This window comes from Heptranchias perlo, chromosome 4 (genome assembly GCF_035084215.1).
Source record: "Heptranchias perlo isolate sHepPer1 chromosome 4, sHepPer1.hap1, whole genome shotgun sequence".
Lineage (NCBI taxonomy): Eukaryota > Metazoa > Chordata > Chondrichthyes > Hexanchiformes > Hexanchidae > Heptranchias > Heptranchias perlo.
In genome coordinates, this window is record NC_090328.1 from 35,169,632 (window position 1) to 35,182,933 (window position 13,302).

General features: G+C 41.3%; 1 protein-coding gene across 1 annotated transcript in view; it reads left to right on the forward strand.

Moving 5' to 3' along the window:
* msh3 (mutS homolog 3 (E. coli)) overlaps window positions 1-13,302 on the forward strand; it is a 292,863-nt gene that overhangs the window by 75,195 nt on the left and 204,366 nt on the right. Inside the window, exons 9-10 of the mRNA XM_067982781.1 lie at window positions 7,519-7,631; window positions 10,854-10,968. Of these exons, the coding sequence (XP_067838882.1) occupies window positions 7,519-7,631; window positions 10,854-10,968 (228 nt within the window). The remainder of the gene's footprint in view (window positions 1-7,518; window positions 7,632-10,853; window positions 10,969-13,302) is intronic.

Here is a 13,302-nt window from a genome sequence, read left to right on the forward strand (position 1 = left end):
TGACCATTATCCTTTGCTTCCTGCCACTGAGCCAATTTTGGATCGAGCGTGCCACTTTCCCTTGGATCCCATGGGTTTTTACTTTTCTGACCAGTCTGCCATGTGGAACCTTGTCAAAAGCCTTGCTAAAATCCATGTAGACTACATCAAACATGCAGCCCTCATCGACCCTCCTTGTTGCTGCCTCAAAAAATTCAACCAAGTTAGTCAGACTCGACCTTCCCATATCAAATCCTTGCTGACTGTCCTTGATTAACCCGTGCCTTTCTAAATGACGATTAGTACTGCCCCTCAGAATTTTTTCCAATAATCTGGCCACCACCAAGATTAGGCTGACTGGCCTGTAATTACTCAGTCTGTCCCTTTCTCCCTTTTAAACAGTACAATGTTAGCAGTCCTCCAATCCTCCGGCATCATGCCTGTAGCCAGAGAGGCTTCGGAAATGATGGTCAGAGCCTACTCTATTTCCACCCGTGCTTCTCTTAACAGCCTGAGATACATTTTATCCGGGCCTGGCGATTTATCTTATAAAGGGGATTAGCATCTCTGAAATATTTCCTCTCTCACTATGTTTATCCCATCCAATATTTTACACTCCACCTCCTTAACTACAATCTCTGCACGTCCCCCTCTTTTGTGAAGACAGACGCAAAGTATTCATTAAGAACCATTCCCACATCTTTCGCCTCCACACACAGGTTATCTCCTTGGCCTCTAATAGGCCCCACTTTTTTCTTAGTTATTCTCTTGCTCTTTATGTGTTTATAAACCGTCTTTGGGTTTTCCTTGATTTTACGTGCCAATATCTTTTCATGCCTTCTCTTTGCTTTCCTAATTTCCTTTTTAATTTTACCTCCTGCACTTTTTATACTCCTCTAGGCTTTCTGCAGTATTGAGCTCTCGGTATCTGACGTAAGCTTCCCTTTTTTACATTATCCTACCATGTATGCTTCTTGATATCCAGGGAGCTCTAGATTTGGGAGTCGAACCCTCTTTCTTTGTGGTAACATATTTGCTCTGAACCCTCACTATTTCCTCCTTGAATGCCTCCCACTGCTTTGACACTGATTTATCTTCAAGTAGCTGTTCCCAGTCCACTTTTGCCCGATCACATCTCAGCTTAGTAAAATTGGCCTTTTCCCAATTGATTCAATCGTGGCTTTCAAAAAGGAATTGAATAAATACTTGAAGGGAAAAAATTTGCAGGGCTGCGGGGGAATGGAACTAACTGGATTGCTCTTACCAAGAGCCTGTGTGGGCTTGATGGGCCGAATGGCCTCATTCTGTGCTGTAACCATTCTATGATTCTAGTGTTGTAATTTTTTATGGTTTTTATATATTCTGTTGTTGAAACTGTTACTTAAAGAGACATGCTGTGGCTCTGAATCAGTGACAGAGTTGCTTGTCAGATTACCTGAGATATGAAGGGGCTGATGGGTAAATAAACAGATGTTCTTTTAAGCTGATGGATACTTATTTCCTCAGATGACATGATCCAGTTTTTTTTATTGCTTATAGCAAGGCAACAGGTAATTTCCATAATTGTCATGGATGTTCTTTCTAATTGATTAGAAGGTCAGAGAAATTATATAGGAACCATCCAACATTCAAAAATACTCGCATCCTAAGTGAATGTGGAGAAACCAGATGTTTGTAACGTGCAGAAAACTCTTCATGCTTTTCTCCTATACTTTTTTCAGTTTCTTGGTGCTATTTGCAACCAGACTTTCATTTCTGGTAAATAACTTTAATAAGGATACCTTCATTCTCACTTTCCTCCTATCTTTTTAGGGGTGCTATTTCCTACTGTGCAAGTTAGCATTTTAAGAGTTTGCAGTCTTTTGTGACCTGGTGAAATTTTGTGCTATCTTTTCTATCAACATAGCAACTGCAAAAATAAAACTATTTCCCACAGGATCTTGGAAACTACATGTTTTCTGTATGGGTAGGCTGAACAAAGAGGAATGGCAGTGCAGTGCTCGTGTCTAATGGGTGTTCTCCTATGCACATGTGACATTTTCATTTGCTTGTGAACCTGAGGTTGTTATGAAGATACTTAACTAGTTTGAAGAGGAGGTAAACTTTATTTAGGGTGTGAAATTAGGCCTGTTGGTGATTTTGTTGAACGTCAGCATGAGTACAAAATAGAAAACTCATTTATATCAGTTGGATTCTGTAGAGACTGGGACAGAGTTGGCAGTTCCTGAAGGATTACTGCACCAATGATGGATTACTTGGCTTGTGTGGGTCAAGTGAAGGTCGTCTTTACCAAATGATGACCTGAAAAGATGCTCAGAGAGATCAGTGGGCCCTTTTTAAGCTTTCAATCCACCAGAGGTTTATTAAGTCCTTTTGGGTTGCCAATTCACTTGTGTCCCACATTTGCAACTCTTTCCCCTTTTCAGCCCAGAATGCTGCCAAGAATAAAGTGCAAACGGTAAATGCAGACAGGCAAGCTCGCTACTATGTCTCTTGGTAAGTTTTACCTGCAAGTCGAGAGGTCTGAGCAAACAAATCTGACAGAAAATTCACACAATGCTTTTTTGGGTGATCTTTAGTAAAAATTTACTCAGACGTTTCAGTCAGGAGTTTACAGAGCTGCTTTTGGAACATATGGCCTGGAATACTCCTCCATGCTACTTCCTCTGCAGTGCTTAGCTGCTTTATTTTATAAACAATGCCGGGGGTGGTGGTGGGAAGATGACTTTAGAGATACTTGCTGCTTGCTTTATACTAAACGATTGATTTTATTTATTTTAAAGGATGCTATGGAGAGGGAATTTTTTTCAATATAAAGGACTCATTCCATTTTCTAAAATATTGCCTGTCTTTATTTGCTTTTATTTATGAATTTCCTTTCCATGGGGACCTTTTCAGGTCTTTTGCAACAAGGAGGTGGTCTGACGGCATAGATCACAGGTGAAGTGTGAATAGACTCATAGGGGGTGATTTTAAACCCCAAGAACGGGTGGGTTGGGGGCGGGTGGGAGTTGAAAATAGTTGTTTTTGGGTCGCGGTCGCAACTGCAACCTGGCTTTATTTCCGGGTTTAACGTCGGCGTGTAAAAGTACATTGGGAATGCAAAGCCTGAAAATTTTTCTGTTGCGACCCAAAAAAGAACTATTTTCAACTCCTACCTGCCCCCAACCCACCCGTTCTTGGGGTTTAAAATCACCCCCATAGAATAACCTGGAAATTGATGCTTCAGAGCTTTGTGGCTGCTGTTTTGGAGCTATTCTATTTAGTTTGTTACAGAGTCCTATTTGTCCTTTCTCTTAAAATCAAAAATATAGCTGCCCGTGATTTTAAACAAACTTTCTGATTTATACCATTACTTTGGATATAAAACCAGTTGTTGACAGTTCCCTCATTAATAGAGGCAGTGTGCAGACACCTGCTGTATAACCTGTGCTTCACTGCAGCTACTTTGTGGTGTGGCTCACCTAGACCAGGTGCTATTGTGTTGGTTTAGACACCTGGGGCTATTACCTGACCTGTCCTGGAAGTCTTGAATACCATCTTTCACCTCCTGGAAATTGACTTTGGGATTTCACTGGATGATGATGTAGAGACAGCAATGCATTTAGGCCTGTCTGCACTTGAGTTGAGAACTGCCATCAGGGGCTAACAACAAGCACCTGGCATCATCTTTAATTTCAAATCCAGTAGTATTTAGGTGACAGTAGTAACTGTACCATAGACATTTCTCAGATTATACTATCTCCTTCTATTGTAATAATCATGCACCAGAATAATTAACTGATTCCTAACCATTAGAGATCAAAATTTTTCAGTGAATTTAAAAAAAGATATTTCAACTTTTTCAAATAAAATAATAACTAAACATAGTGCTAAATATTTTCTTGTGGAAGTGATGGTTTTGAGTTTGTTAAGTGCTAAAGATGTGTTAAACTTCCACACAGCCGTTGTGGGATTTGTTTAAGGACTTTCTTCAAGTGTAAGATGCGCTCTGACCAGTGAATTAAGAAAAAATTGTTCTCGGCATGTGGATATTACTGGCAAAGGCACATTTATTGCCCATCCCTAGTTGACTTGAGAAGATGTTGGTGGGCCTACTTCTTGAACTACTACAGTCCTCACCATGGTGGTGTTCCCACAATGGTGTTAGGCAGAAAATACCAGGATTGTAATCCAGCAATGATGAAGGAACTGCGTTATAGTCGCAAGTCAGGATGGTGTGTGATGTGGAGGGGAAGGTGTTCCCACGTCATTGCTGCTCTTGCCTTCCTTAGTGGTAGAGGTCAAACAGGAGGGTAGTGCTGTTGAAGTAACCTTGGTTGCATCCTGTGGATTGTACATACTGCAGCCACAGTGTGCCGGTGATGGAAAGTGAGTGCAGCAGGAGTACTGATCAAGTGAACTGCTTTGTCCTGGATGGTTATGACCTTAGAGTGTTGTTGCGGCTGCATTCATTGAGTGGTGAGTATTCTGTCGCAATCCTTACTTAAGCCTTGTAGATGATGGATAGATTTTGAGGGGTCAGAAGATGAGCCACTCTTTGTATAATACCCAGCCTCTGCCCGGCTTTTGTAGCCAGGTTGTTGATATGGCCGGTTCAGTTCCGCTTCTGGTCAATGGTGCCCTCCACCCCCTGCAACCAGGATGTTGATGGTGGGGGAACTCACCGATGGTGGTGTTGTTGAAGATGAAGGCGAGGGATGGACTTCTCTTGTTCAAGATGGCCATTACTTAGCCCTTAGGTGGAATTAATGTTACCTGCCACTTGTCAGCCCAAGTCTGCATGTTATCTAGATCCTGCTGAAGTCCAGCATGGGCTGTTTCATTATCAGAGGAGTTGCAAATGGAGCTGTCAGCGAACAGCCCCACTCTTGAGCGATATTGATAGATGGGCAAAACTGTGGCAAATGGAATTCAATGTAGACAAATGTGAGGTCATCCACTTTGGATCAAAAAAGGATAGAACAGGGTACTTTCTAAATGGTAAAAAGTTAAAAGCTGTGGATGTCGAAAGATTCTTAGGGGTTCAGGTACATAGATCATTGAAGTGTCATGAACAGGTGCAGAAAATAATCAAGAAGGCAAATGGAATGTTGGCCTAGTCTAGAGGACTAGAGTAGAAGGGGGCAGAAGTTAATGCTGCAGCTATACAAAACCCTGGTTAGACCGTACCTGGAGTACTGTGAGCAGTTCTGGGCACCGCACCTTCGGAAGGATATATTGGCCTTGGAGGGAGTGCAGCGTAGGTTTACTAGAATGATACCCGGACTTCAAGGGTTAAGTTACGAGGAGAGATTACACAAATTGGGGTTGTATTGTCTGGAGTTTAGAAGGTTAAGGGGTGATCTGATCGAAGTTTATAAGATATCAAGGGAAACGGATAGGGCGGATAGAGAGAAACTATTTCCGCTGGTTGGGGATTTTAGGAGTAGGGGGCACAGTCTAAAAATTAGAGCCAGACCTTTCAGGAGTGAGATTAGAAAACATTTCTACACACAAAGGGTTGTAGAAGTTTGGAACTCTCTTTCGCAAACGGCAATTGATACTAGCTCAATTGCTAAATTTAAATGTGAGATAGATAGCTTTTTGGCAACCAAAGGTATTAAGGGATATGGGCCAAAGGCAGGTATGTGGAGTTAGATCACAGATCAGCCATGATCTTATCAAATGGCAGAGCAGGCTCGAGGGGCTGAATGGCCTACTCCTGATCCTATGTTATGACCGTAGGAATGTCATTGATGAAGCAGCTGAAGAAGTATGGGCTGAGGATGCTTCCTGCAGTGAAATCCTGGGGCTGCTATTGGATGCTTTTCCCTGTACTTAATACCTATCTATTAATATATTATAAATAGTATGTGCAAATATCACTCATTATTATAGATATCTAAACAATCTTTAAATGGTGGGTGCATCTAAGTTGCAGCTTGAAACTGAAATGCATATTCCAATCTGCCAAATGCCCTCACCAAATAACATTTTAAACTTTTGAATGACCTCGTGCTGTGTTTACTTGCATCAGTTGGACTTTGTGGTTTTAAAGGGACAGATCACGAAAACACAGCTCCACCATAACAGTTGAATAATATTTTGTGAAGTATTTAGAGTAATGATCCTATTATTATAAAACGGAATATTGTCTAATTTGCCATGAGTACGGAGGATCTGCTAATACTTACAAAATATGTCGACATCGAGTAATGGTAAATGATTATAAAGGTAATTCTGTGCTCCCAGTGGGGATGCCATGCATATAGGGAGTGCTGGTTGGAAACCCCATTGTAGCCCCGATTTTCTGACCTGTGTTTCCCGCTGGCAGAGGGAGATTGCAGAGTTACATTTTATTAATTTCAGCCATTCATCTCCAGCTCAAACAGTATATTGATAGTTTTATATTTTAATCCCTTGACAATTTTTTCTTGTCAATTTTGCTCACCACTTTTCTCTCCTCCTCTTCTGAAGGTGTTGACTGCTTAATGCGATATAGTTCCATAGATGCCGGCCGCCCCTTGGTACCTTGCCCAACTGGCAATTATTTACGTTTATATCAGGACAGTGATTACGCAGCTGTATTCTGTGCTCACCCAACATCCATGCATGCAAATGTTCAACAGACACCCTATTATAATAAAAACTGAGAACCCTGGCTGATTTATTCCCCCCCCCCCCCCCCCCCCAGTTCATGGACACCGTAACATTCATATTGCTGTCCTGATCAAGATCACTTGACTCAGCTCAGACTGGAGATCAAACCTGGGACCTTCCTGTTTTGTATTACTCAGCAACTCACTGGATAAACTCACTGTCATCAGAGGAGTCTTGATGATTTCATATTTTCTTAGAAACAGGTATCCAAGAAATTATGTTTTATGTTTTACACCTGGTCTGCGTAGGCTGTTGCATCCATACGGTAGACCTTATTCTGCTTTTGATTTGGAGGCTGTGGAATCTAAGTGTATATCCTGCGTAAGTGTTTTCTGTTTCCATGTTGAGATATATTAGTGTCCTATTTGTTTTATAGCACGGTTCCTGGAGGCACAGATGCCACCTTTTGAGATAGTTTTCAGTTCTATGCCGGTGAAGTTTCTCACTTTTCAGATACAATATACAGATACGTTTTAAAGTCACTGCTCGAGCATATTTTGCACATGTTCAGTATAGGTGTTGTTACAATCTCTGAATCTCCGCCCCCCCCCCCCTCCCCAGTTGCAGAAATGTGGTGAATTCAGAACATAGACAGCTGCATTATATTGTGGATATAAATGGGTTATCAGATTGCAAAAGTGTAATTCCATTCACGATATGGCCATGGAGCTCTTATGGTAGGAGTGTGAAATTTTGAGCCATCTCAGTTTCTCTGGGTTCTTCACTGGAGAATACAACTACCTTTTAGGGGCACAACATTGCTGCCAACTTGAAGCAAACCTAGTCCGTCACCAGAATTAAAATGTTGGTGGCCCAATATGCACATTTGTTATTGTATAAAATCACATAAGTGATTGAAAAAGATGGTGGTTATCTTTTAAATTCTTTTTCTTGCAGTTTAGGTGATGACAGAATTCGTGTTGAGCGGATGGACGGTATCCATTTTGAGTATAGCCATGCTTTCCAATTAACCTCTGAGTTTTATGCACGTGGAACGTCTGACATTTCAGGTACCGTACAATAAGGTATTACAAAACTTCTAAAAGAAAGTTTCTGTTTGTCAAAGAAATACTGCTCTAAATTGTATTGTATCAAACAGTAGCTGTGCAGTATCCTGTACATTGGTATTCCAATATAAGGGGCCTCAAAATGGGAGGACATGGGTTTGCACCCAAGATGTTTTACTGGTCTCTGCCATTGAGAGGTACTTAGCAAAAGCACAGTGCTTTTTCTAGTGGAGAAAGGGAGACATGCAGGTTTACTTCCACAGAACTCTTACTATGTAGTTATACCATTGTCTCTGTCAGTCTGAAATAGTTTCACGGGCGCTTTTACACAAAAGTGATAATATAACTCGGGCAATCAGATTCCTGAGTGTACTAAAGCCAAGTGAGACCACCTCGAAGAAGCATTCTCTCGTACTGCACCCTGCATGAAAATCAAGCCATAACTGAATAACCAAGTTTACAAACATTCCCTGATAGCCCATTTGGGTTACCTGGCTCTCCATGTTCAGAGCTTTTTTTGATGCTGGGCAGAGAGCAAGTTGTAGCTGATCTTATAATTCTGATCTACAGCTTTGCACGGCACTCTACAGGTACCAGTCCCAGACTAGTACCAGAGTATTAAAACAACTCTTAGCACCTGGTCAGAACAGATGCATATTTGCAAAAGGATATAAGTTTGTTCATTATTCGTGACGAAATCAATATACTTTCTCATTTGACTTGTTTTCCTAGGATCTATTTTGTAAGAAAAGTAGTGCTAACAGTGTTTAGTAGTAAACTATTTGCTTCAGTTCTTCAAATCTCTTTATAAAATGTATTATCATTGTTACTATTTTATTATTATTGTTATTTATTGTTATATTTAGCTCTCTGCAGTAGTGGTACGATAAGTGTATTTTTCAACAAAGAATGATAGGGCTGACTGAGTGATCCCAGTACGAATGCTGAGGGATTGTTGTGTGCGCTGCCACTCTGAGGAGCTGGATTCTGAGAGCCTAGTTCATGACCACGATTTAAATAGGCCCCTTGGGGTTTGCGCAGGGAGCAAATAGTGAGAAAGGTAGCGGGTTGTGAGCAGTCAGGGAAGAGAAGATGTAGTCAGAGATAGTCTTGTTGGTGATCAAGAGCTGAGAGGTGGACAGGCTTTGAAAGAGGGCAAAGCTGAGGAGTGATTGTGGACTGGGTGGGAGAGTTTATGCAAAGGGCGAGATTGAGTGCAGATAGAAGGGCAGAGAAGTTGGACTCAGTGGATGCAGGGTGAATCTTTTATGACTCGAAGACCTGCCTTGCCCAGCATTCATCAGGCTGCTGCTAGGGTTACGAACTCTGGTTGGATGTATGCCTGGAGGTTAGATCGCATGACACTTGGTCACTGCAGTTTGCAAATGTTATTGCACCCACCTTATAAAGGTTGGGGCGTCTTTGCTTGCAGATTCTTTCTTAAAGACAATTTGGCTTCTTGCTACTTTCTGCAACTCTAAAATTGTTTTTTCTCAGAGGATTAGCTCCCTGCCCTCCTAGTTACCTTGTACTTTTCTCTGTTTGTTTTCCTACCAGCCTTTTGAATTCTGGACGCAAATAATACGTGGAATTCAGGGCAGTATGGTATGACAGTAATTACTCAATCCCCTGTATAGTGTTCGGTCGCATGCACAATCATCAGTGGAGGAAGTTGTCCATTTAAAACATATTGTCGTTGTTTCTGGTGTTGCATGCTGCTTACAGGATTACCTTCAAAGGTTTTGTTAATGAAGACAGATCAATAACTTTTATGAAAGGCCTTGGTAAAGGCTATCCTATTATATTTTATTATTTAGGTGAGGGCTAACCTGCTCATTTGAAGGGACATTTTGTGCAGGATTTATCTAGTGTTTCTAGGATATTGAAATTGTAATGACCACAGACAGATTATTCCCCTCCTATAAGCATTTCCATGTAATCTGTATTAAAGCAGTGTTACTATTAACAGTAGGTTCTCTAGATTGAACAATCTACTTTAATGGTAAAATTGCTTTAATGACTATTACATTGAAATGTTTACATGAAGAGAATGGCTTGTCTGTAGTTATCTCAATTTCAAAAGGGCTATAAATATTCTTGTGACATGATACCAGAGTGTGAGTCAGCCACTTTTATGGAGAGTTCAGACGTTTGTAGATTAATAGAGAATAGCATGTATTATTGGGCAGTTTTGTTTTCTTCCCTCCTTTCCCCCCCCCCCCCCCTGCCCCGCTGCCTTTTCCGGAATGATGTCTGAGATTCAAAGCAATATGTTTTCTGATGTAAAAATTCTGTTGCTGACTGAGCTGTTCTGTTGAGATGTGCAGACTATAGTAAAGCAAATGTGATGCTAACTTCAAATGAAACAGAACTAGACTCACTTCGTTTCAACATAAAACTAATTGATCTGAGGTTTTTCACATGAGGAGCCAAGACCAAGGGCAGTCTTCAGTAATTTCAGATAGTGAGGGAGAAAATGGTGGATTAGCATACATTATTTTTTTCTGATTGCACCTCTGAGAAGCACTTTGGGATGTTTTTCAATGTTAAAGGCACTATATAAATGCAAGTTGTTGCTGAAAAAGTTTTCAGAAAGTTATGTGTGGAGGGTTACAAGCCAAGTTTGAATTGTGGAAGTGTGTGGACAGGTAGATATTTGGGAATTTTATTTGATAACATTTGGAAATCTTTTCCTCAGGAGACTCAATAGATTGTGTAAAGTGCATGAGGGGCTCAGTGGTCTGTTGTAAGAATGGGGAATAATTGACTGGCCTTTTCTCATTTCTTGCTTTTTTTAATGTATTCAAGTATCCTTCAAAAAATAGTTTACTCACTATGGCCTGGCTCTATACCTTCTGTTGCTACACTCCCCTCTTCCACCAGGACAGCAACACTGGTTGTTGACTTTGTTTAGGTCCCTGTCCTACTTCATGAGCCCCTGACAGGAGGGGGAAAGATGATTTGTTCTGTCAGCTTTCTTTCCTCAAAGAAGATCTTTAAAAATTAATTGAAGCTGGGAGCTGACTGGAGATCTTTAAGTTTGTAGCCTATCTCTGAAGAAATAACAATGAAGAATCCCTTTTAATTACTGGGGCTTCTTGATCTGGTTCAGAAGCTTTTGAGAAGTTTGTTTACACAAGGATGCTGCTATTGGAGATGATCTTCAGCTTAATGTTGTGTTTTTTTACACAGTTGTGCTGAAGAGCCTACTTTTTTGTTTTGTAGAATCACAACAGTTGTCCATAATATTAAATTTGGAGATACCGGTCGTTTCCTGTCTGGCTGCAGTCATAAAATATCTATCCGAATTCAAATTGGAGAAAGTCCTACACAATCTGAGGTGAGCTCAGGATGATATGGTGATATGTTTAATTTTTCTTCAGCTTCACAACAACGTTTGAGCACATTGCACACAGGTCATGTTTACAACTGTTTAAAAGTAGTCAGAAAGAGAAATTCCCTTAATGGCTTAGTGTTTAAGTGCATTGATTGATGTATTACCCATTCATACAGACCAGGAAAGTTCCAGGTTTGATCCTGGGCTGGACTGAGTTAGGTGATCTCAGCCTGGTTGATGGTAGGGGTGCTTTAATTGGTCTTGTGTGTTCCCTCTCACTAGCCCAGAAGCAATCAGCCAGGGTTAGCACTCCTGTTCACTATCCAGTGATTCATACTGGAAAGTGTGTGCGTGGGTGGGTGCCAGGATCAAGTTCACCAGCACTGACTGGTGAACTTACACATGAAGAATGGCCACTTGAGAGAAGCTCTGGAGAGCCTCCGGCACCCATAGAATTCTGTAGCTACCCTCACCCCTATTTCCAGGAGGACATGAGTTAGCACCTTCAGGAGAGGAGGTGCCTTATTGCCCTATTGGTTTTTATTTTTTTTTAAAGAATCTGGATTGGCATAAAGCCAATCTTTATACATAGGTCGATGTATTTTATAAGGTTGGTAGACGATGGTAGTTTTTGATTTCCAGTGTGTATGGGTTGGGGAAAGTGATCTTGTTTGTGTGTTTTGGAGTTTTACTACGCTGCTAACAAAAACTTGGCACATCTCATTCAAATAGTGACATCTAAATACCAGTCTTGTTTTGTTATCCAACATTGTTTAATATCTGCTCTTAAAACGAGATACAAATCGAATTTTCAATCAGTGTGTGGTAGAATACAAAATAATCCTGATCATAGAATGCTTACAGCACAGAAAGAAACCTTTTGGCCCATCGAGCCTGTGCCGGCTCTTTGTACCAGCAATCCAGTTAGCCCCATTTCCCCGCTCCTTCCCCGTAGCCCTGCAAATTTTTTCCCTTCAAGTATTTATCCAATTCCTTTTTGAAAGCCACGATTGAATCTGTTTCCACCACTCTTTCAGGCAGCGCATTCCAGATCATAACTACTCGCTGCGTAATAAAGTTCTTCCTCATGTCGCCTTTGGTTCTTCTGCCAATCATCTTCAATCTGTGTCCTCTGGTTCTCGACCCTTCCGTCAATGGGAACAGTTTCTCTTCATTTACTTTATCTAATCCCTTCATGATTTTGAACACTTCTATCAAATCTCCTCTCAACCTTCTCTGCTCTAAGGAGAACAATTGTACAGGGCTTTGGTGAGACCACACCTGGTGTACTGTGCACGGTTTTGGTCTCCTTATCTAAGGAAGGAGATACTCGCCTTAGAGGCGGTGCAACGAAGGTTCACTAGATTGATTCCTGGGATGAGAGGGTTGTCCTGGGATGAGAGGATTGTCCTATGATGAGAGATTGAGTAGAATGGGCCTGTATCCTCTGGAGTTTAGAAGAATGAGAGGTGATCTCATTGAAACATATAAGATTCTGAGGGGGCTTGACAGGGTAGTTGCTGAGAGATTGTTTCCCCTGGCTAGAGAGCCTTCTAGACTTAGGGGGCACAGTCTCAGGATAAGGGGTCGGCCAATTAGGATTGAAATGAGGAGGAATTTCTTCACTCAGAGGGTTCTGAATCTTTGGAATTCTCTACCCCAAAGAGCTGTGGATGCTGAGTGGTTGAGTATATTCAAGGCTGAGATAGATAGATTTTTGGACTCTAGGGGAATCAAGGGATATGGGGATCAGGCAGGAAAGTGGAGCTGAGGTCGAAGATCAGCCATGATCTTATTAAATGGTGGAACAGGCTCGAGGGGCCGTATGGCCTATTTCTGCTCCTATTTCTTATGTTTCTTATGATAACAACCCCAGCTTCTCCAGTCTATCCACATAACTGAAGTCCCTCATCCCTGGAACCATTCTAGTAAATCTTTTCTGCACCCTTAAGGCCTTTAGGTGTTATCTATCTCTGAAGGCCTTCACAACCTTCCTAAAGTGCAGTGCCCAGAATTGGACACAATACTCCCAGTTGTGGCCGAACCAGTGTTTTATAAAGGTTCAACATAACTTCCTTACTTTTGTACTCTATGCCTCTATTTGTAAAGCCCAGGATCCTGTATGCTTTTTTTAGCCGCTTTCTCAACCTGTCCTGCCACCTTCAAAGATTTGTGGACATATTTCCCCAGGTTGCTCTGTTCCTGCACCCCCTTTAGAATTGTACCATTTAGTTTATATTGCCTCTCCTCATTCTTCCTGCCAAAATGTATCACTTCGCACTTCTCTGCATTAAATTTAATCTGCCATGTCTCTGCCCATTCCACCAGCCTTTCTAT